The sequence below is a fragment of the Melitaea cinxia genome, chromosome 12, assembly GCF_905220565.1.
Source record: "Melitaea cinxia chromosome 12, ilMelCinx1.1, whole genome shotgun sequence".
NCBI lineage: Eukaryota > Metazoa > Arthropoda > Insecta > Lepidoptera > Nymphalidae > Melitaea > Melitaea cinxia.
The window spans coordinates 14,743,334-14,769,913 of record NC_059405.1 but is presented as its reverse complement, the minus strand read 5'-3'; the positions used below and the strand labels follow the sequence as shown (position 1 = coordinate 14,769,913).

General features: G+C 32.4%; 1 protein-coding gene across 1 annotated transcript; it reads right to left on the bottom strand.

The window, feature by feature from the left end:
- Positions 1-5,450: 5,450 nt before the first annotated feature.
- Positions 5,451-26,340, bottom strand: LOC123658283. Its single transcript, XM_045593720.1, has 13 exons — positions 25,901-26,340; positions 25,616-25,689; positions 23,356-25,527; positions 23,069-23,151; positions 22,943-23,000; positions 22,167-22,250; positions 21,812-22,004; positions 15,339-15,515; positions 14,143-14,260; positions 10,429-10,641; positions 7,216-7,311; positions 6,547-6,758; positions 5,451-5,950 (listed from the first exon to the last, which is right to left on the bottom strand). Exons 1-13 carry the CDS (start codon positions 26,269-26,271, stop codon positions 5,749-5,751), a joined length of 4,053 nt encoding a protein of 1,350 aa, XP_045449676.1. The 5' UTR covers positions 26,272-26,340; the 3' UTR covers positions 5,451-5,748.
- Between the last annotated feature and the right edge of the window lie 240 nt (positions 26,341-26,580).

The window sequence follows — 26,580 nt, the reverse complement described above, 5'->3', positions numbered from 1 at the left end:
AAGAAGTTTTTTTTTTTTATTTAAGTTAGAAGGAGAGCATGAAGATAAAGCTGTATTAACCAAAGAGTGCTTAGAAATAGAAGATGATTTCCACAGTGCTGAGTGTAAAATATCTGTAAATTTTGTGTAGTTATGAAGGGGGTCTTGTGTATCAAGAGAAAATTCAGTGAGCAATAGTTGGACATTTAAATTATAAATGTTCCAATCAACGTTGTTCAGGTTAGGGAAGCAGGGTAGTGAGCTACTATTGGGAATAGGAGTGGCATTGTAATGATTGTTATTAAGTAAAATTTTTGTGATTACAGGAAAGTGGTAGCTGCCTAAGGGATCGTCATGTACTGACCAGTCACACTCTAGAGCCAATGAAGGTGATACTATGGTTAAGTCAAGAGCATTCTGTCTCCATATGTGCGAACCAACAGTGGTCATACTTCCGTCATTAAGTATAACCAAATTATTGTTATTGATAGACTCTAAAATGTCTTTGCCTCGACAATTAGAAGTAGAACAGCCCCAGGCTGAGTTTAGGCCATTAAAATCTCCTGCTAGGAAGATTGGTTCTGGTAAACTTTTAATTAACCTGTCTAGTTTAGATTTAGAAAAAGCAGGATTGCAATTAGTTGGACTGTAAAAGCTTATGATAGTAAGTTCTTTGTTGCTAGAGTATTTTATACGAACAACAACATTTTGAATGGAGTCATCATAAAAAGTATCAATTTTAGAATAAGAAATAGAGCTATGTATTAATATGGCTACGCCATTGTGGGTGTTTCCTGAATCAAGACGAATTACATTGTAATGACGTATCTTAAATTTTTGACAAGGCTTTAACCAAGTCTCACAAATTAACGCAATGTGAATATTTTTGTCCAAAAGGAAATAATTAAAAATATGTTGATTGTGTAGAATACTCTGAGCATTCCATTGCACAATATTTAAAGTATCCATAAAGTACAAATTATTTATTAGTAACCTTTTTTAATGTATCTTGCAGGACATTTTTAATATTTTGGGAAGAGATAGGTATTTCATTATTTTTGTTTAGTGTTATAAGTTTTACTAAAGCTTCTGTAATAGATTTGAGTATTATTTCGGAATTTAAAAGAGATAAGAACTGATCAGTTTTGTTTAATGATGGAAAGTGAGAGCTGTTTAAAACATCAACAAAGCTTTTTTTCTGAAATTTATCTCTGTTAAGCTGGATTTTTTCTTTTTTAACAGGGCATGCAGGGGATATGGCAATGTGATTGCCAGAGCAGTGACAGCAACTGGCTGCAGTATAAGGAGTCTGACAATCTTTAAAATTGTGACCTTCGCCACAAATGCTGCATCTTTGTGAATTTTTACAGAATTTTGCAATATGACCATATCTTAAACACTTTAGACACTGCTTTACTGGCGGGATGTACTGCCGTACTTCGAACCGCCAGCTGTTGAGGTCCACACTATCTGGTAAATTGGGACAGGAAAAGGTTATAGAAATTGTTTTTGTGGGGATTAATTTTATTTCTCCATTTTCTCTTACACGTCGCATAAATCTACGTATAGATATAATATTTTTCGTGCTAGTTAGAGCTGAATATATTTCTTTATTGGATAATTCTATAGGCACATGAGAAATTACCCCAGTGACCTCTGTAGCGGCAGCCGGAAGGGAAGCTTTAAGTTTGTACCCATCAAGATATTTTTTGTTGCCTAAGACCGCGTTAGCAAAAGCAGGTCTATCAAAGATAACTCCAACTTTACTTTTATTAATGCGTTTTAGTTGTTTCACGCCTTTATTATATTTTTTTATGCTATTAGCGAGTGTCATCATGTCTCTTGTTCCGATTGGCTTGTCAGCCTCTGTACTCTCCAGGAATACAATATAGTCAAAATTACCCCCGTTCTCAGGGTAGTGCCGCACGTAATCGGCTACCCGAAACGGGGCATACCTTTCGGCGTCTGTTAGCTCAACAGATTTTATGGACTCGGAGTCGGAGCTCAACGAGTCGTCCTCAGCGTTACCTTCCTCCTTCTTTTTCCTTTTCTTACTTCTCCCCATCTCTTGATTAATTTATAAGTATTTATTTATAAAAAACTCCAGTGAATGAATTATAAAATTAATAAAATATTTTTGAAAAAAAAAGACCGCCTTTTCACTTCAAAGTTCCCGCGCTTTTTTTCCGTAGAATTCTGATGAAAACTGGTTAGACTTTGACAGTTTATATTTTTTTATCGTAATGCTGGGTGAGGCAAAGGCTTCAGCTGTATCAGATTAAATTAATATGATCCAAGAAATGAGAAAAAACCGAAAATAATGTGTTTTTACTCCGGCTAATAATATTACTCACAAGATTATAACAAAAAAGTTATTTAAGGCTAATATACAAGGCTGACACATTCAAAACGTATCAATTAAAAACAATCGTAATGCTTGCTTTCATATACGACTAAAACTATAAAAGAAATCACTTACATCTCTTGCAAATTGTATTTAAATAAATTTTTATTTATAATAAAAAGTATTAACTTTAAATTTTATTAAAGTTTTAAAATATGCAGAGATTGGTATGTGTTCCAAGCTATTATATTTTATTATTGAATTCGAAATGTGTACATGTCCTTATTCCAATATGATTTTTATCAGCATCAAAGGTATTTATTCTATTAAAATAGCTGCACGGAAAAATATACTCGTAGTTATTTCAGATGAGAATGTAGTAAATGTTATAATTGGAAATAGATTTGAATGACCGTATCGCCTGTAACTTTGAATTCTGCTTTAAAACCGAATATGCCGTTCAGCAGATTCATATAATTCTAATTACTTATCGCTTGCCATTTATAGAAAGGAGAAGTTTTAACATTCTTCTGTACTGTTTTTTGTTTATTTACCTATATTTTAGTTATTAATAGATTATCCGACTTAGATAATTAATTATTTTTTGTCTAAAAGGGATATACAGCAAAGTATCTCAGTGAATTATAGTTGTCTGTTTTTAAGTCATTATCTATTGCGTAACTAATATTAAAGCCAGATACCTTCATAACGTTTAGACCTTAGAAGATGGTAATAATAATAACCACAATTTTAACTTCAAAATAAGGAGTTCAAAAACGAGAAGGTTCAATTCGACTGTGCTTTTTTTATGTGTTGTACTCATAAATTTTTACTGGATGTACAGATTTTTTTTTATTCGAAAGCTGGTGTTTGTCATTTCGTTAAATTTTGAGTGTGATATGATGAGTCACGCCTAATAATGCGTATAGCTATCTGTACCACCACTTACGTTGATGTTGTTCTCATTTTATTACTCGTTGATATAATGCTGACGTCGATTTTTTTTTGTTATTACATGTTACATCAGTCTATGTATGTATGTACATTTGTTCCCTCATATCAACCAAATTACTTGTCATATCAACAAATGAGTTATCATTAGAAGCATTTTAATTTCCGCTGATCATATAAATAAACTAGCTGTGCCCGCGGCTTCGCCCGCGTTGGAATCAGTGTGACACAAAGTTTTCCCGGCAAACTTCCAGTGAAACTCTCATCATAATCGGTTTAGCCGTTCCGTAAGCCTTCCTCTTGAAGCCCTCTCTCCATTGGTGAAACAGCATGAAAATCCGTTCAGTAGATTTTGAGAGAATCGAACACATACACTTTTGGGGACACTAAAATGAGATATATTTCAGAAATCAAACAATGCTATTTGTAGTAGTGGCAATTCAACGGAGAGTAATATTGAATGGGTAGGTTATTTTTTCCATGTCTGTCATAGGTAGGTATATTAACATCATTTTAATACGTAATGCTCGTGCAAAAGACAACACAAATTAAAACAAAATCAAGAGACTTTCAGTCCGTGTCTATCTCCAGAGTATTAATTTTTTTATGAAGAAATAACAATCGAGACTGATTAGGTGTGTTTAATGGTTGTTATTATACATAAACCTTCCTCTTCAATCACTCTATCTATTAAAATCCGCATCAAAATACGTTGCGTAGATTTAAAGATTTAAGCGTACATACATGTGCAAGGACAGAAAAAGCGACTTTGTTTTATACTATGTAGTGACTGCCGACCCGTGCCCACTTCGTTGGGCGTTAATTATTGTTATATTAACCAAATAACATACTTTTAAAGAACAAATTTTATAGCACTTAAATAAATAATATGTTGCTCCCGTGTATTCATTTTAAATTACAGAACCAAATAACATACTTTATTTAAAGAACAAATTTTATAGCACTTAAATAATATGTTGCTCCAACGCCATCTATCAAAAATCGAGAAAACGTCGTCGATAGACTAAGACTAAATTAATAACTTCGAAAGACTAATAAATTGATTTCTAATAGCGATAGATGGCGCTAGTTTATTTACCATTTTGATATATTTTAATCTTTTTAACGGACTTCCAAAAAAGGAGGAGGTTCTCAATTCGACTGTATTTTTTTTATTTTTTTATGTATGTTACATCAGAACCTTTGACCGTGTGGACCGATTTCGACAAATTTTCTTTTAATCGAAAGGTGGTGTGCCAATTGGTCCCATTTAAATTTATTTGAGATCTAACAACTACTTTTCGAGTTATATCTAATAATGGGTTTTTACTTGACGCTTTTTTCGTCGACCTACGTTGTATTATACCGCATAACTTTCTACTGGATGTACCGATTTTGATATATATTTTTTTTTTTGTTGGAAAGGAGATATCCCTAGTTTAGTACCATAATAAGGAAACCAGGATCTGATGATGGTATCCCAGAGAAATCGAGGGAAACTCTTGAAAATCCACAACAACTTTTTACTGAGTGTACCGATTTTGATAATTCTTTTTTTGTTGGAAAGAAGATATCCCTAATTTAGTACCATGATAAGGAAACCAGGATCTGATGATGGGATCCCAGAGAAATTGAGGGAATTTCTTGAAAATCCGCAATAACTTTTTACTGGGTGTACCGATTTTAATAATTTTTAATTTAATCGAAAGCTGGTGTTTGTCATGTGGTCACATATAAATTTTATTGAGATCTGATAACTACTTTTTGAGTAATCTTTGATAACGCCTAGTTACTTGACTATTTTTTCGTCGATCTACGTTGTATTACTCGTCGATGTAATTGAAGTCGGTTTTTTTTCGTTTGCGAGCAAACAATTATTCTTATTTACTGAATTTTTTGTTAAATTACAATAAAATATCGCCTATGTCACTCCTGAATAGTGTAGCTTTTTGTTAGTGAAAGAATTTTCATGATCGCGTCAGTATTTGCGAAGATTACCCCCTACATACAAAGTTATAAACTTTTACCTCTTTATAATATTAGTACAGAAGTATAGATAAAATATTTCAACACCAAAGGAAAAATAGCATTAGAAAAATTTTCCTCAGGTATAATCATAGAATACTTATCTAACTACTACTTCCCTCAGAATTAATATAAGGAATGAAACAACACATTAGCTGATAGAATATGAATTTATTTGTGATCAAAGGCACTACCTTATCTAAGAAGGCCCCACTCTGCTGAAACTGTATTAATGTGATAACAATGTCATATATAATTCCTTTAATGTAAACTACTACAAAAAATTTACCGAAGCAAACATTTCTATATACATTTATAATGATCGTGTCTGTATTACTTTTATAACAATTGCAAATAGTGCTTAGTGTAATGTCACCCATTTTGAATGATAAAACTTGATAAATACATTTAAATTACAATTGAGGTTAATTTTGTTCATCTAATTCGTTTTACAGATCGTTGTCAGTTAGAACGTACTGGACAGCACTGCCGTAGTCCAATACACGATTTTTTATTTCTTTCAGCTTTGCTATATAGTGCTTGTGAATCTTAGTATTTGTTCTTGAGTAACGAAGGGACGTTATCATTTTATCAACAGTGTAATGCAACCAGAGAATGTTTGTGTATGGTTCAAAGTTCTTCCAATCGTTACTGTAACAAAAAAAGAAATTAGTATTTAGTCAAAGTGAAAAACCACTTTTCAAATAGGCTTCTAAAGCATGCTCTAATCATCAATTTATGCTTCTTAATTAATTCATCATCGTCAAAAGCGAAGCTACAACTGATCTGGAATGTAGATTCTGCAGCGAAGAACCAAAAAGAATCTCCGTCCACTCTTTAAAAAAAAGTTTTATAAAAGTGGTAACATCTTACATGAAATACAACGCTACAAAATCCACACATCTTTATCATTTTTACACTGTAGGTTTTAATTAACAACAGCTCTAATATAGTATATTATTACGAAAATTAAACTGTGAAGGTTCAGCAAAGGAAGGAGACTGAAGTCTAGCAATTTTAGTTTTTAGGACATTTCCTGCTTAAAATCTGGGGCAGTCTGACTGGAGAAGTACCTCGACCTTACAATCATAGGTAAATAACACTATTTTCATGTATTGTTGTATTCCTGTGGTGAGTAAGATAGAGAACTTCTGAGGAAGGCCGGGGGTAGGTAGGCAACATGTTGTTTTGTTGTTTGCTAGTGGTGTAGCAGGTGTCAATAAAAAAGATAATTCCAATAAACTAACCCAAGCTTATCCCTCATCAGGCGGTAAACCTCAAACTGGTAGTCGCCCACGGCATCAAACAGAGAATCGTCGGTGGACAAATCGTTGTACAGCTCTGCCGTGCCACTGGGGAGTCTAAGGGACGCCCGGGATAGCGAGTAGTCGATTAGAGACGCAGCCACCCCGCGTCTGGCCACGCGGTACACGCGACCGCGGATCACGAATGTCGCGTACTGGAAATAAATACATTTATTCAAACTAGTGATCGCCCAATGGTTGGAATTCGACCAAAATTAATTTCAATTATAAGTTTGAACATTAAACAAAAGAGTATATATGCATGTGTGTGAGGCTGGGCAGCACTGTCTCGCTAAGTGGTCGAGATAAGACGTCGACGCGTCACACGATTGATAAATAAATTGGTCATTACAACGAAGATTATGGCATGGATTAGTTTCTTTGCCCCATTATCGCACTGTTCACATTTTTTTTTTACCGAAGTCTATTGAGGTCTATCTCCAAATCAAAAAAAAATTGCACCAAAAGTCGAAAATTTTCAATAAATGTAACTATTTCAACTTCACACATTTGATGCTTGCGAACCTCTCAACTTTCATCTGCTTATCGTTCATGTACCGATAATGTGTCAAATTTTTATAATAATAATATTTATATTAACAGGTCATTTACCTTTTGATCTGTAGGTGATATAAGTACGTTTCCCCAGTGAAGATCACGATGTTCAAATTGGTAAGCCTCTTCAGCGACCGCTAGGCCAAATGCCACCTGAGAATATTAAAAAACTCAATTAAATTAAGCGTAATCAATATAAAATCTCCCACTGCTGGAAGAAGATCCTTCTTCTATCGAGAGGAAGAAATGAAGAGAATATAACTGAGATATTTCTTCACCATATACAGTAGAACCTTGATAACTCAAACCTGCAAAATATAAAAAAAAAAAAACGAATATGCTATAGAGCACATGATTGAAGTAAAACTTCTTTAGCTACATTTAACTTATACTTCTCTCTCAACTTCGGTAACGCTCTCGTCACGCATTCACCAGCTTACTCCCAAAGTCAAGAGTGCTTAGAAAAATTTTACTTCAATATCTATTATTTAAAAAAATATACTCTCTCCTCCTCCATTCCCGTTAAAGTCAAAAACATACATATATTACAACACACTCTCTAACTTAAATTTAAATTATCAGTATTAGCCCTCATTTACTATGACCAAGATATGACCAAGCTCTATATTATAAACTGCAGTTTTAAAATGTGCAAAATAATATTATTTTTGGAATAGCATTAAATTATTGTTACTTCTAAGCCCCAATCCCTATAACTTAAGGGTATGAGAAATAGATGTTGGCCGATTCTCAGACCTACCTAATATGCACACGAAATTTTATAAAAATCGGTCCAGCCGTTTCGGAGGAGTATTGTAACTAACATTGTGACACGAGAATTTTATATAAGATGTATATACATAATTGTAAATCTGATGTCCGAATAAACGCTTTTTATTTATTATAACGCAACGCTTCAGCCTGTAATATTCCACTGTCGAGAATAGGCCTCATGATCCAGTAGATGACCCAGATGTAGGAGAAGGATCAGAGCTTAATCCATTACGCTGCTCCAAAACGGGTTGACAGATATTTTCCATCAGGTGTACATGATAAAAACCGGCACCGACCGGCTTAACGTAATTGCCGAGGCACGGTGGGGAGACCCACGACGACTGTACAAATACTCAAAACACTGCAAACATCTGTATGGCCAATACAAATGCTTGTCATGTGCGGGGATCGAACCCGCAACCTCCACTGCAACAGCCACAAACCAGTGCTGTGACCGTTGCACGAACGCCTTGGTATTTATTATATTATATATTAATTTTAAGCTGTTAGGGCAACAACTAACTCGGAACGTTACTTTTTGAATACTGTGCATGAAACACCACGGTACTCTGTGATAAAAGTTAGTAAAATGGGTTCAAAGAATGAAATTTAATTTATAATTTTATCTGGCGCATTCGAGTAAAAAGAGAAACTAGTGATATATGTATTGACTCATCCCTAATGTATACCATAGATAAATTAAAAACCCTATAACATAAAATATTTTGTGGTTCTCTTGGGTTTTAACAAGGTTCTACTGTAGTAAATAATTTTTTTTTTTTAATTTTTGCTTGAAATTTTTTTTATCAGTCAGAATTTTAACCTACTTTTGGTTAAAATTCACGACGATATTTTCAAACAAATTCAAGAAGTGCAATACTAGATCAAAATAAATAAGATAAAGACTAAGTAAATTCATAGACTCGGCAAACTTGAGTAGATGTTCTAATATAAAAAATCTATACGTGAATCATTTAAAAACAAAAACAATCAACAAATATTCAATTATAAAAACAACAACAAAAAAAAATCATGCAACATAAAAATATAAAAAAAAAAACCACAAAAAGCAGGCTCGACTACCGCAGAGGATAAGTGAAAATCTAGTCAAGAATTGTAAACTTGATACTAGACGTTCACTCATCTTCCGAAATAGTCACAACTCCATGCAGACAAACGCTGAAAGAAAAAAAATTAAAAAAAAAAAACAAGTGTGCTTTAGACCACACAACTGAAATAAAACCTCTTTAGCTCCATCTAACTTATATCTCCCACTCGACTTTCGTTCGCCTCGCCTGATCACACTTTTCGTAAATCTCTCAAATTAAATTAATAATTAGATAATTAATAAATTATCACTATTTACTACCACTACCACAGCTATAAACTGGTAAATAGTAACAGAGCTAACAGGCTAACTAAGGACACAATCACTTATTATTATTTTATTTTTTTTATATTGTTGGCCTGTGAATAAGGTTAACGGAACCCTATGAAGTAAATTAATCCCTACTAACTAAATAAATGTGTTGGTTAAAATTTAAAATATCAAACAATACTTTTAATTCTCTAACATTTAATTCCAAAAATGGTGAAACAATTTATTTGTAAACAAACTTTCATACATTTTCTATGTCTAGAAATAACAAAGTTTACCTAATATTGGGATAACTCAGTGTTTGAGTGAATGACCTTTTGCTTTAAAATAATATAAATATATCTTCAAAAGGTTATCAATGTCAAACATACATTTCTATTAAAAATGCTAGCACACATAGCAACAATTTCGGAAACTTTACACTTTTATCAATATTAATCTCAAATAAAATACCACAGTTTTTTGTGTTGTTTTCTATATCAAGTACAATGAATTGTTAGCTTTTGATAAAAATTTAATACATATAAACAAAAAACAACATAAAAAGACCTGGCAAACAAAATGATATTATATTTCATATATCTCTCCGGGCATAATTCTCTTAGTAGCCAATATTTATGTTTTAGATTATTGTTAAAATTTAATATTAATATTGAAGCTTTTTGTTTGCCTACTCGTGTTACAAATATGTTGCCATCCGTAAATTTTCGTCACATTTTAAGAGGCTTGACATAATGTGTTATGTGATAAGAAAGGGTCAAAATTTTTGTGTCATCACTAAAAATATCTTATAGTTAGTATTAAAAAACGGTATTCTAACTCGTAATACTTAATAAATTTTTCATACCTATTTTTGATTGATGTTGATTTCATTGAATCTAATTTAAATGGATTCTCATTTAAAAAAATGTGGATACTGAGGTTTTAATCTAATAATTTCACAATGTCACAATAGGAGAATAGCGAGTCTCATAACTGTGACTAGGACAGGATCGTAAAAAAAATCATGAAATTAGTGTAACTTAATTTATGAATAACCCTAAACAGGTAATAAAAAAAAAAAAAAAACAATTAAGGCAAAAACCACACTACAAAGTCTGTATAACAAAAATAATTACCTGTTTAAATAACGCATAAGCCTGTTCAGCGTTGTTAAACTGGTAGCTCTCTAAATCCTGCCCTGCGTTGGCCAACTCCAGTACGATGTACTGTTGATCGATCGGTAATATAGCTGGGTTGTCGTTCTCTGAGCCCTTACATTCGTCATACAGGTCCCAGAGATCAAGGAGGCGAGATGGATATGTACCATATACACAGCGGACTGCTAGAACCTAGAAAAAAATATACTAAGTTAAAAAATCATATATTATAGGTTGAACAACGTTACATATCTGAGTAAAATTTCATTAAAATCGGTCGAGTAGTTTCAGAGATTAGCCGGGAGAAACGTCGTGACACAAGATTTATATTATATTATATATATATATATATATATATAGAAGATTAATATAATTATATAGAATTTATATGTATTTCTATTTAAAAAAAAACCTTAAGATCTTATGAACTAGTAAATAAATAATACACAGTCTAGGATTATTCATTGTGATATTGTACAGATGTGTGTTTGTATATTTGATTATTTTGTGCAAGTGTTGCAATAGATGAACAATACGTGTTTTTATCTCTGTTTATACAGTCATTGCAATGCTTGATAATGCTTGATATTTTAGTGCTGATAGATTGATAATTTAAATTTCTAACATATTCAAATTATAAATTTATATGCATACACAGTTATTAACTTTACATAGCACTATACAATAATATGAGACATTTATATTACACAGTTACAGAAAATCGCTAAATAGCTGTAACTGCCCTAAATATTTATAGTGAGAATATCGACAGAACTTTTCTTTCCCCCTTTTCCATTCGTATTTTACTTCATTTGCTTAGCCAGAAATTCTTTTGTGGTTCTGCAAATATGTTCATATGTATGGGTACTTTGTACAGGCTATTTATTTATTACTTTTTACGCCAAGTAATTTTGTTTGATGATTGTGTTGATTATGATTGCGTTGTAATTAACAACGCGTATGTTAACAACAACGTAAAAAACAGTAAATTGTGTTTATTGCATGTAACACGAGATCAAAAATGACATCACCTCGATTAATAAAGAAATCAAATAAACTACACAAGCAACAAGATTTACAAAATGATCTATCCAATATAAAATAATTGTTAGTACTCATAGAACAGTAAATACCTAACTATTACTAAGATCTTATTTTACAAAATACCATCACTTCAGCCTAATATAGTCCACTGCTGGACATAGGCCTCCACAAGTTCGCGCCAAAAATGGAGTGAACTTATGTGTTTTGCCCATAGTCACCATGCTGACGAAGCACCGAAGACGCTGCTGCCCGTCTTCGGCCTGTGTATCAAACCCAGCAGTTAGATTGTTATCCCGCCATCGGTCGGCTTTTTAAATTCCAAGGCGGTAGTGGAACTGTGTTATCCCTTAGTCGCCTCTTACGACACCCACGAGAAGAGAGGGGGTGACTATATTCTTAATGCCGTAACCACACAGCATACCAAAGTAACGAAGTACAAAAGTCAAGTTGAAGTTAATTTCTCCATTTCTAATATCAAAATCTTGATAAGCCATATGAAAGGGATCGATTTTCCTTCTCTTATCTTACTTCTAGCAAATACATAAGAATTCTAATAAAAATTATATCAAAAATAGTAATTACTCATAGCTTTTGTTATTGATGATAAAAAAAAAAATGAGTCGTCTTTAAGCTTTGTTTTTTATTTTGTTTTCAAAATGATGAATCAATAGATGAAATGATAAGTTCCGATAACGACATCATATTTTTAGCAATATATTAAAAATACACTTTCAAATAAAAATCGTAATACAGATAATGTGCAATTATAATATTGTCACCGTCCTTTACTCCTGCGATTAATGTGTAAAAGACCTTGCATAGAGATAATTCTAAACAAAACAACTACTTTTTTACAAATTCCACATAAATGTTATAAATTAAACTCGTAAAAATAACGTCATGATCTGTCTGACCTATATCCTTATCAGGCAATAATTTTGCGACCGACAATCACTTGATAGCAATGAATGAATGATTCATTATACCAATATTTATTATCAACTTATTTGTATTGTTAACCATCCTTATAAAATTTATTGGCTGAACCGATTTTGACGATTCTTTATTTAATCGTCAAATGTCATGTGGTCTCATTTAAATTTGATCGAAGTCTGATGAGTACTTTTAGAGTTATTCCTATTAATGCGTATTTAATTGCTGTATTATCGCTTCCCATATCGTGTTATTCATTTGTCAATGTGATTGAAGGCGGTTTCTTTTTTTTTTTTTTTTTTTTTTAATTTACAAGCAAACAATTATTTGTATAGATATAATATAATTCTATAAGCTTTTTTTATTTGAAATTCTAAACTTATCGGTCACTGTGAACTTACGATACGGTCACTTGATCATACGAGACTTGCCACCCGGTAATTCCTCAACTACTATTTAATAGTAGAAAAAATATTTAATCAAGAGATTCTAAGGACACGGCGGTAATTTTAAAAATAATGATGACTAATATGTTTAACATGATATAAAATGATTATTTCACATACGAGTTGGTAACAACATGAATGAGTAGGAGGCAGTTACAATACTTACATCATCAATTCTCTTGATTTTTATGGTTCTTGTTTTTAATATAATTATTTCAGTATATAATCTTTTTTCTTAAGTTTTAGTTTAGTTCATTTTTATTATGATTTATGTATTAATCACGAAATAAAGTCAAAAGGCAAGAGCTGTATTTTTTACATTATTTTAAAACGAGTTTTTTAAGATTTGGTGATTGTATTATTTTAAATTGCCATTAATAGCAACATTTTCATAAATATAATATAGACATTATTATCAATACAGGACACAGTACAGTTTTTGTGAAACACTTGTCTGTGGTGTTCACAGTTACATATTGTTTGTTGGTGTGCAATTTTTTTGAAGTACTTCTTTACACACACTTGACTTGAAAGGTAAGCTGGTGAATGCGTGACGAGAGCATTACGAAGTGAGATCGGGCGAGGCGAACGGGAGATTAGAGGGAGATATAAGTTAGATGTAGCTTAAGAATTTTTACTTCAGTCATGTGGCCTAAAGCACACTCGTTTTCATTTATTTATTATCAATAAAATTATAATTTTATTATGTAATAACTTCGATGAGTTACATACTTCTATAATAATACTTGAAAGTATTGTATAAATAAAGAGCCGTGACCGTAATTACTTTTTAACCAGCTTCGAAAAAAAGGATTCTCAATTCGAAGAACTTTTAACTGGGATTGATGACTTTTTTAAATAGAAAGGCGATGCGTCATTTTGTCCCATTTCAATTTAATTGAGATATATACAAGTACTTTTTAAATTATCGCTAATAATGCATATTTAGTTAACCATATTTTTGTCGATATAACTCTTTTACTGGGTGGACCGATTTCGATCTCTTTTTTTTAATTGAAACGTGGCTCTATCATGTGGTCTTTTTAAAATTTGATCGAGATCTGATGAGTACTTTTGGAGTAATCTTTGATAACGCGTACTTACTTGACTATTTTTTCGTCTACCTATTGTACACCTACCTACCTACCTTGCCTTGAACACTTTAGTATATATTGTACACTTTTGCCTGGAGCCTTAAGACTTACGAACACAAATAAATAAAATAAAATATGATAAATTACAATTAAATGTTTAATAAGCACATACTAACCTCGTTAAACACATCTGTAGCATTCTCTACAGAATGTAAATCCAATGTTTCAATGCTCTTCCCCTCATTAAAATGTTGTTCGATCTCGTCTATTGGAGCGCGTAGTGCACTCAATTCCCTTGAAAAATAAAATAAATTACATTGTAACATATTGATAGTGAAATTAAAACAAAACAAAGACATTAAAATATATTTAGATAATTTTCTTATCATTATTCTGTATAGATTTGATAAGTACAAAAATCATTAATTGAACATCAAAATAATTAATCATCTAATCATTTATTTTTTCTGCCCTAACACACTACGCACAAATGAAAGAATCAAATAAAAAGAATTCTGTAGTTTTATGACACCACAATGCAAGTGAAACTTTAGTGAATAAAAACGTTTAACGTACACAGATGAAAACGCACAAATACCGCAGAACACTTATGACATGCTACATGCGATGGATGAACGAAAAATTTTAGGGCAATAGAATAAGTTTCACTTAAAAAAGTATAATACAAAATGTATGTAACAATGTGGAGTACTATATAAATAGTATATTTGAATTAAAAAAAACAACTAAATTTCCTAAAGCGACTCAATTTCCTGAGCAGATAATCAAATACTCTCACTAATGCAGTCCATTATTTCTTAGAAAAAGATAACAAATTTATCAGTAAACAACAATTCTAGTAAGTATTGCGTGTTAAAACAAACAAATACAAAATATCACTAACATTTACTATGTACTGTGAGATCAAAAACCTTTCGGGTTAATCGACCTGTAATTCTGCAGTAAACATTGAAATAATTCTGAGAAAACAGAATCGGTTTTACGAGTTTATGGTGAGTTAGGGGGTATTCCACTTAATGCTTTTGTTGAATTTGGGATTTTCCTTTAATGATCCTTAATTCTATAAAATCATTAAAGGATAAAAGTTTCCAAATTTCATTCTTAACACTTGTGTAATAAATTATTAATTTGTAATTAAAATTGTAGTACTATTAGTACATTTGTCTTAAGACTGTAAAAAATGTATTTACTCAAATGAAATAAATTGACATGCACTGTAGCATCTCAAAATTCTAATAAAGAGAAAATATTCCAAACTAATATGATTTAGACTTACTATTATGTTATATTAATACATAATATAACACAAAGTATAGATTATAGTAACAAATTATAAATTAAAATGACTTACATAGCAATCACAATCTCAGATATAATTTCATTGTAGTCCTTCTGATTTTCTCCATTCACCTTGATATTACCAGCGATGGGTATAATCTTTAGAACCCGAGCTTTCCCATCTCCCGCTCGCCAAAGAAACACCTCCCCATATACACCCTCGCCAATCTTGCGGCAATTCTTCAGGACTCTGTAATATTGATAAAATTAGGAACTTAATTTTATTCAAACAGGCTTAAATAGCACTTTTAAATCATATTTTACAAAAATTAAAATTAGATTTGACTTGATTAATTACTTATAGTAAACAATGAAAAGTGAAGAACCACCGATTCGGAATGTAGAGCCAGCAGAAAAGAATCAGAAATAAACTTTACAGTTCTTCTTATATTTTTTTTTAAATTATGTATTAATAAAAAACCCTTCCGTTTCTATTCTATATGTATCAAATAGTGGAATGTTATTTATTAAAAATTTGATTCAAAGCTATTTATATTTGATAAGTTATTATTTGAAGGGTTGTTATAAATCACTATCTTAAATCACTTGTGTAATTTTTTTATCTATAAAACATAATTACTTATTAAATGTAGGGCAACAACTATTATCTTTTGAAAGATTTATGTGGATTCTGCTTCAAAGTGTCAAGCGGGATAGTTTTTTTTTTCCTTTTGGCAAATTTTCAACTTTTTATTTTGTTGTTTGTTATAATATTAGTATTTATCTATTTTGTGTTGTGTTTTGTTCGTGTATTGGTAAGTTTGTATTTAATATTATAGTTATTTAAATCATGGATAGAAATAAACCTCCCGATCCGCCCGATATTCATCTACCCTCAAACATTCAATTACCGTCAACGCCTACATCGGGTTTTTCTTACACACCGATATTAACAGCTTCTTTAAGTGATTTTAATGCAGTTGAAAATTTATCACGGAAGCGACCAACTTCAAATGAAGGATCTACAAAAGAAATTTCGAACAAACAAAAAAGGCAAAACGAATATAGAATAAAATATACTGAATCTGATATTCGCCCTTTTTTAGTTCATGTTTCCCGTTTGGAAAGAGATCCCTCATCTGGTACCACATTACACCCTATTAAATTCGGCCAATTTCTAGAACGCATGCGATTCTCAGGCATTCTTCGAGATGGAGTAAAACGAGTAGGTCGCAATAAAGTGTCTATAGAATTTAGCAACGCAGAAAATGCAAATAATTTTATTACTAGTCCCTCAGTTACTGAACATGGATATGCTGCTTCTATCCCCACGTACAACATTACACGTATGGGTGTCGTGCGAGACATTCCAACGGACTGGTCTCCCGAGGAAATTATTGAAAATCTAAAAGTCCCTTCTGGAATAGGTAAAATTATTAAGGCTCGTAGAATAAACAAAAAAAATATGGTCAACGGGACCCCCGAATGGCAACCGACTCAATCGGTAATCCTAACATTTGACGGTCAAGTTCTTCCTACTCGAATTTACTGTTGCTACACAGCATTAAATGTAGAATTATATAAATATCCAACCGTGCAATGTTTTAATTGCTGTCGTTTTGGTCACACTAAAATACAGTGTCGATCCCAACAGCGCTGCTTTAAGTGTGGTCAAAACCACTCGGGCGATAGTTGCTCCGTGTCGGAAGGTGATTCATTATGTATTTTTTGCTCCGGTAACCATTTCTCAACAAATAAAAACTGCCCTGAATTTATAAGACAAACCGAGATAAAATGCGTCATGGCTGAGAAGAACGTATCTTATGTAGAAGCCGCTAAGAGTTTCCCCGCATCTTACAAATCGTACGCAGATGTATCAAAAGCTTCTCCTTCCCCTTCTTTACCATATTTAATTCCCTCAAAGTCGGCCACTCATCCATCTACTACATCCTACAAAAAAACCGTATTCTCCAACCCTAAGTCAAGACCCATTACAACTCCAGGATATGACAAACAAGCTCATCGGGCCATCCTAAAAGAATTTAGTATTCCTCAATCCGAAAATGGATACGCTTTACAGACAGACTCGACTAACTCATATGACAATTCTGCCACAATTACAGAACTCCTAATAAACCTACTCGTTAATTTAATAAATAAGAATAATTATTCTATACCTGACCACGTTGCATCTACTTTAATATCAATTTTAAACAACAAAAATGGATCCACTCAAGTTTCTACAATGGAACGCTCGGAGCATCCTCAGTAAGAAACATGAACTAATTTATCTCTCTAATAAATTACTCCCTTCCCTTATATCAATCGCAGAAACTTGGCTTAAGCCTCAACAACATTTTAACCTTCAGGGATTCTCTTCGTTTCGAGATGACCGTCTAGACGGCCATGGCGGAGCAATGATTTTAGTCAACAATAAATTATCCTGCTCGCCGCTCTCCATCCCATCTCACAACACTAACGACATTAATGTTGTTGGTGTTAAGATTAAGAATATTAATGTCCTGTCTATTTATGTCCCTCACCCTAATTCCTCTCTTCTCGCATATATACGCAATCTATTTCTTCTTTTTCCTCCTCCCCTTCTAATTTTAGGTGACTTTAATAGTCACAATACAATGTGGGGCTCAGATATAAGCGATTCTTTTGGTAATAGGCTTGGTGAGTTGTTAGAGGACTTATATATCTGTGTTTTAAATAATGGATCATCAACTCGTATTACTCCACCTGATCAGAGAAAGAGCTGTGTTGACCTTTCACTTTGCTCAAATGACCTGTCTACCGTCCTCCAATGGCAACTACAAGACAGCACATATGGAAGTGATCATTTCCCCATTGAAATTGTACATCCATCCAGATACACACCACATTATGATTTACCTCCTTTGCTAAAATACCGAGTCTCAAGTGCCAAATGGGACTTATATAAAAATATTTTAGAAGAAATTACCAAATCTTTACCCGAAATTAACATGACTAATCTAGACACATGTTATAAACAACTCAAAAAATCCATATCTGACGCCGCTAATTGTAGTATACCACTAAAAAATTCTGCCAAACATAAACTATCCTCTCCTCCCTGGTGGGATAGCGAATGTACAACAATGATAAAGGCTAGAAAATTAGCTGAAAGAGCTTTTGTCGCCTCCATGACAATTGATAACCTGGTAGAGTACCGAAAAGCGGTTGCCAAGTCTAAACGATTATTCCGTAAAAAGAAATTTCATAGTTGGCGACAATTTTGTGCATCCTTATCCCCCAACACCAATGCTAGTGTAGTGTGGAGCCAGATTAATCGGTTTCGTTGTGGTACTAACCCCTCTCGTATCCGCCCCCCTATATCTCACAATGTGGCCTCGGACTTCTTTGATAAAATCGCTCCTCCTTTCGTTCCCTCTGAGTTAGAAATCCCACACCCTACTTCTCCATCCCCTTCCTCTTCCCATATTACGAATCCCTTTTCAATGTCAGAACTCAAAGCCGTCCTTTCCCACGTAAAAGATTCTGCGCCGGGAGTCGATGGTTTTCCATATTCCTTCCTAGTAAAGGCGGGTCCTGCCTTTTTACAATATTTCTTGAATCTGATTAATAAATTTTTTGACATAGGTTATGTTCCCAATGAATGGAAAACTCAGATTATTATTCGTGCTAAAGCCTGGAAAATCTCCCGACGACGCCAACAATTATCGCCCCATTGCCCTCTCATCTACCTTCTGTAAAGTTTTCGAACACCTTCTAAAAAATCGCTTAGAGTGGTTTGTAGAGAGCAATGCTCTTCCACCTTATTGCCAGTTTGGATTTCGTAAGGGCTTCAGTACTGCAGATAGTCTGAGCCTTTTTATCTCAGATCTCCGTATAGCTTTTTCTAGAGAACAGTCTGTGGTGGCATCATTCCTGGATATTTCCTCAGCGTATGACAATGTCCTTCTTGCGGTGCTCAGGTACACGTTACAACAGCTGAACATTCCCGACAAGATAGTGCAGATCATAGGCAACCTCTTAATGTGTAGGGAGGTAGAACTTCGCACACCTGGAATGCCCTTTGGATCCCGACTAGTATGGAAAGGCCTCCCACAAGGCTCTGTCCTTAGCCCTTTATTATACAACTTATATACATCATCTCTTCACCAGTCCCTTAACTTAAATTGCCAAATATTAAAATTTGCTGATGACCTAGTCCTGTATATCCAGGGTCCCTCTATTCAAGAAGCTGCTCAGTCCTTACAAATTTCCTTAGACTCCTTATCTGATTGGCTTAAACAAAGAGGTCTCCACTTATCTGCTCCAAAAAGCAGTGTGGTGGTATTTTCCAAAAAAAAAATCTCTCCCCAAATTAATGTTGTAATTGATGGCGTCGCTATACCAAAAAATGACAGTGTGAGGTTTTTAGGTATCATTTTGGATAATAAATTATCTGGTAGACAGCACATAGATTACATAATTAAAAAAAGTGAACGAAACTTAAACACAATTAAAGCTCTCTCAGGCGTGTCTTGGGGTGCGCATCCTTTTACACAAAAAATTTTATATAATGCTATTATCAGAAGCCTTTTTGACTACGGTATCTTTCTCATTGAACCGATTAACAAATCAAATTCGAAAAATCTTGATTCACTACAGGCAAAAGCTTTGCGCCACATTATGGGATGCATGAGGTCTTCTCCCATTAACGCTCTCCAGGTAGAATGTGGCGAACCACCTTTATCAATTAGACTTCAATTCCTCGCTGACAGATTTCTAATGAGAGTCAACTCCTTCATTAATCATCCACTTATCAATAAACTTAGAATATTAGACCACCTGATTAACACTTCTAGTTATTGGCGCACGAAACCTATCCCTTATTTTATCATTAGCTACAGGAAATTAATAAACATTAAACAAGAAGCTCCTATTAATCAATTTCATAAGCTTCCAATTTATGAATATCCTTACGATGTTTTAACTTTCTCTCCTAACGTCTTGCTTAACATTGGAATTGTAAAAGAATGTCCTAATGCTAATTCTATCTTTGTAGCTGAAGTTGCTAAAAGATGGAATAAAAATCATTATTTTTTTACAGACGCATCTAAACGGACTGACTGTGGGCCCACTGGCGTTGGTGTATATTATCAAAACTCTAAAATAGGGTTGCTATATCAGTGTCCACAACAGTCCTCCGTCTTCACAGGGGAATGTATTGGCATTTTAGAAGCATGTCTCTTTATTGAGAGCCACAATATTAAGGATTCGGTCATTTTCTCGGACTCAAGGAGTGCCTTAGAATCTCTTTCACACAGTTCTCTTTATGACAAACTCTATAGCTCCATAATTTTAGATATCAAATCCTCCCTTCTTAGATGCTTCAATAAAAATTTAAATATAACACTTGCATGGATTCCCGGGCACTCGGGTATTAAAGGCAATGAATGTGCAGATTTACTAGCTAAACAGGCAGCTAATCATTGCTGTGACAAAAAATACTTTAAAAATCAAATATATGACCTACTAAATTATCCCAAAAAAGATATATATCGGACCTGGCAAAAAAAGTGGGAATTATCCAGCAGAACAAAAGGTAGGTTTTATGCTTCAATTCAACCAGAAATACCTAGGAAGCCATGGTTCTGTAAATTCAAAAAATTATCTAAAACTACTGTATCGATTTTATGTAGAGTTCGTATAGGTCACTGCTGTTCCTCTGTTTTTCTTCATAAACTTAGAATAAAAGATTCTTCTCTCTGTGAATGTGGATTAGATGATGGAACTCTCGATCACATCTTTTTCTCTTGTCCAATTAATAATTCTTTTTGCCTCCTTGATAATTTATCCCAAATTAATATCCCACTTCCTATTAATTTTACTTCGCTTTTACACTTCTTTAAAGATCCAAAGGTGGTCCTTACCCTTGCAAAATTTATTAACGCTAACAACATTAAAATTTAATGTATCTATATTCTATAACTATATAATGTCTTCGTGAATTAGAAGTTTATGTATATTATTATACTCCTTAGTTGTTCTAACACCACAAATATGTGCATTTTTTATATGTTTTCCCGTCTTATGTATTTTCCGGATAACAAAATAATTCAAAATTAAAATTTCAAGTGCGTTTTTTATTTTTATAATAATTTATACTTAACACTGGCAGAATGTCGCTAATGGCGATCGTATGCCAAAAATAAAAGAAGAAGAAGAAGAACTATTATCTTTATCCATAAATTTGCTAACAGCCGAGGGTACTCACAATACCTCTTACAACACACAGGTAATTAACAAATCATTAGGGCAATACTAATAGTTTTTCTTTTTTTTTTGTAAATACCATATAATTTTAATAATTACCACATCACGAAAAATTAATAATTGTTAATATTAAAAAAAAAAACACAATTATAAAAATATCCAAATATTTGTAATTGAAACATGTGTACAATTCCACCATCTTGATTTTTACTTGACCTAATAAATAAAGTTTAATGAATACGTCACGAGCATAACATATTGAAAACGTGGTAATTAAATAAACAAAGGGCCACTCACGTATCTGGATAGCATTCATCAAACAGTACGATGTCTGTTTGATTGCAGCGACGCAGGACGTAATCGCGTGCGGTTGGAAAACGGCTCGAAGTATCATGAAACTTCTTTAAAACCGTAACCTCGTGTTCCGAGTCAGCAATTGATAGCTTTGATAGCTCGACAATCGTATCATCACAATCTTCGGTCAAAAATCCTAAAAAAAAAACAAACATGAATGTATTCGATAGTCCGAAATGATAAACTAGGAAGTGAATGACGAACTTTCCCTATGAGTAATCGCGTTACGTAGAAACGGTGAAACTACGCAAGCGAACAATAACATTGATCGAAATTAAGAAAATTTTAATTATCTAACCTGTGTATTGCAGGGAAAGATGCATGCACTCTGCTTTCGACACTTTTGATGAACAAAGGCGCAGATCAAAGCTATTATCCCGTTAGGGATAACAAATGGCAGTCAAACAGTCCCGAGTCAAATATTTTCACTTAATAAAAATGTCCTACTATTGTTTATCAATAGTAGCAATTCAAATCACAGCGTGTATTAATAAAATACAGCGATAACTTGTTATAACAAAAAAATAAAAAATTTAAGGACAATGGCAGCGACACTACTTTAGCGTCTGCTTCCGTGAAATTAATACAGCACAGACGACAAAATCCAGATGCTACAACTTAAATTACGTATTCAATAAGTGTTGCTAGTCTATAACAACAATTACTACAATTTTTATTAATTAAAAAATATATACATATATATTAATTCTCCTATTTATTTTATAATGAGGCTTTATTTATTCTATATTTTTGACTTGATTGAAACTGAATTTAATAATCTGTCGTATTATTTTCATTCTAATTACTAAATGTAATTCGTTGCATATAATTATTATAGTGAATCGTTATTAATGACAAAGCCTTGCATAACGAAATTCGTTAAAACAGACTGATTTAAAATGTTTAGCTTCCAAATTATTGTATAACCAACTACCATACTAACATAGATAAATGTTTTTAATAAATCGATATGATAGGAAGTTTACAACAAAAAGGTTTAATGGTAAGATTATTTAGTGAAAATTATTATTATTTGGTAAGGTTTAAATTAAAAACTAATAAAAAAACAAATACCTTGTGATTCTTCAAGAACTGAGGTAGAACATAAGCTAGACCTGGATATGTCTAAATCCTAAAATTATATAAAATATTATTTATTGGAATAAAAAAATGTATACAACTGAAAAAAAAACAACTTACTCTTACAATCCTAATTGTAGACCTGCTAGGTTTGGACACAAATGTGCTTCTACGACTATTGATTGAATCATTGTATAGTGAACCTGCAAAGTAACATAATTTTAATCCAAATCTAAATTTTATTTTAATAAAAATACAAATGATTTAACAAAAAGAAGATATAAACCTGACATTACACTGAAACTTTGATTGATGATGTCAAACTTATAATTTTATTTTATTTTTAAATAAGAAAAATGAAACCTCTTTTCTAATAACTTCATGCACAAAAATATTTTTAAGAATACCTTTAAAATCCTGCATTTCCATAGTACTGATAACGCTTTGACGATACTTTCTGCCCTTATTATTTAATGGTTCATCATCTAGGATGGATGAGTCAAAATGATCGGACATAGTCGTCATTCTACGGTAAATGCTTAGTGATCTCTCCCATCTTTTCCCCGGCTGAAGAACTATCCCTTGTTTTAGGTCACATGCCATATTTGACCCTTGAGCACTACGGCGTAAACTAGACGCAGATGTTTCCGATTTCATTGAGGACCTTAGACCAATATTGTCTGTAAGCAACCTCACACTTTTCCTTGTCATAACTTTATTTGTTACATTTGAATCAATTTCAACATTTTTGGATATGTTAATTGCATTTGGCGGTTTTGATCCTCTTCTAGGCTTAAAAGATGTCCTATTAATACGTTTTTCTTTTGATATAGACTTATTAGAATCATTAGGTGAAGATTTAGAAACAGTTTCAATATTGTGCCCTTCTTGAACTATATTATTATTAGAAATATTCTTAGCATCTGTATTAGAATCTCCTGGCTTATCTTTTATTAGAGTTTTATCCCTATTTCCTTCTAAATCTTCAATTATACTATCTCTTTTAAGAACAGTCTTGTCAACTTCAGCACTGCTGCCGCTAGTTATAGAATTATCTAACCCTAATATAAAGGAATCATTTATAATTTCATTCCGTCTTCTTGTTGTTACGAAACTAATATATACCTCATCTTCACTTTTATTGACATCTGAATTACTGTCACTATCTATACTATAATTTTGTAAGTGATCATCTTTACTGATTTGTGATGTATTTTCTTCACAAATTTCATCACTTATAATTGATTTTCTTGATATGTTATCATATTCTTCAATTTTATTAACATCTGAATTACTGTCACTATCTAAACTGTGATTTTGTAAGTGATCATCTTTACTGACTTTGGATGTATTTTCTTCACAAATTTCATCACCTATAATAGATTCGTTTGATATGGTATCATGCTCTTCCGTTTTATTAACATCATAATTACTGTCACTATCTAAACTGTGATTTTGTAAATGATCATCTTTACTAATTTTAGATATATTTTCTTCACAAATTTCATCACCTATAATAGATTCACTTGATATGTTACCATGCTCAGATGAATCACTTATGCTTGACCTATCATTAACACGAGTACACTCATCACTAAATGCATCATTAGATACCTCACTATGTGTTTTATTTGAATCATTAAAGTAATCAGCCATTTTATCACAGTATTTTTGGTATATTGAATCATTCAGTTTTTCAATAACAACTATGGGTTGTTTGTCATCTTCAAAGTCTTCACTATTACATGTTCCATAAAAAGATTCATTATCATCACTTTCAAGAATAGAATTTGTATGGCTACCGTCTACGCTAGAATTAGATTGCTTTTCTTTTTCTATTACTTCAATATCTTCTACACTATTTTCATTAGTATTTGATACACAATCATTTATTACTTCAACAGATACATTTATTTTTAAATTATCTTTCTCTAATTTATTCCATTTATCTGCAATGGTGTCTAAATCGATAGTGCTAGGAACTTTAGTATTAGTGAAACCTAAAAATGGTTCTACTTCACTTGTTTGAAGAGTTACTTTTGGTAAATGATCAGATGTGGCAGTCTTTGTTTTAGGAATATCATTACTAGTTTTGTAAGGTAATATTGGAGATTGTACTTCACAAGATACTTCATTAAGATCATTAATAGTTTCTTGTTTAATTTCATTATAACAATCATATTTTTTTTCTTTTACTTCAATAATACTATTTTCTACATCATTATTAGCTTCAGGTACAATTAAGCTACTTGGGCTATCATTCAGATTTATTGATATAGGTGAAAATTTATAAATAGACTTCCCTCTATATTTATCAAAAAATGGAGTGCTACATAAAGGTGAATTTGAGATCTCTGATAAATGTGTAATTCTATGTTTTACACCTCGTGGACTTGTCGATACTTTATCTTTTGATTCCTTAAACAGGGATAGATTTTTAACTATATCGGCTATAGATTCATCCTGTTTTGGACTTTTCTCTTGTTCTCTTTCTATTAATAATTTGTGACTAAGTACATCTGAATTGTTTTGTGTTGTTTCATTTTTTATACTACTGTCGGAGTTTTCTTTGTCTGAATCTAATGAATATCAATTAATTTTAGTAAATTAGTTAAGTTATATGTTTTAAGATAATATTTGTAAAGAATGAAGTTTGAAATACATTACCTGTACTATCTCCACTAGAGTAATTAATTTTTTTCTTTCTTAATAACTTCATTTGGCAGTATGTTTTACTTTTCCTTAAAATATATTTAGTTTATATAAGTTTTCTTATCATATATATGGAAATTCAATATTTATATTCTTAATTTCAAATTTATATTAAAGCATGTAATAAAAGTATAGTCAATCATGAATTTTCAACTATATTAAATCACTTTGTCTTATTTGCTTTGATTAAAAAAGGGCAGATAAAAGAATGGTTATTATTAAGATTTATGAAGTACTCACTGTTTTTTAATTGAATTACTTTTATTCGTTTCGATAAGCGATCGATTGCTTGAGTTCAACAATTGATCGAAAGGGTCCGGTGCTTTATTTACTCGAAAAGATTTATCCGGCGTGAGAAATGCTGACGTGGAACTTGATTCTCGCACCACAGGCTCTTGTTCTTTAAGCCTTTTCACATACTTCCTCTTGCGAACTCTATTCGAAGCTGCAAATTGTACAGACGGAACTACGGACAATTCTCGTTTAGTTTGCTTAATGTTATTGATGTAAAAAGCGTCAAATAAAGAGCTTTTTGAGTCCATCGTAAGTAAAACATCACGATGATCTAAAGCGCCTCCGGTTTCTTTTTTAGACTTATAAGTTCGTCTCATTTTTTCGACTAAATTTAATAACAATTTACAAACTTTCTAGATTCTACTTTTAAAAACAAACGTTAACGAACTGTCAAGTGTCATGAGTTTTGTTGCAGATTAAAAATTATCTACCATTTTGTGGAAGTAACAGATATAATTCAAACTATTACATAGTTGCTTTTCAATTACACAAAAAGCGATGCTGTGATGATGATGATGCTGCTAGTGTTCAACAAATTGCTTTCCATCACCGACAGTGTCGAATATTGTTGTACACTGTTTGACACTGGAAAAAGTCACGTTTAACAGTGTTTTTTTTACCCAAGA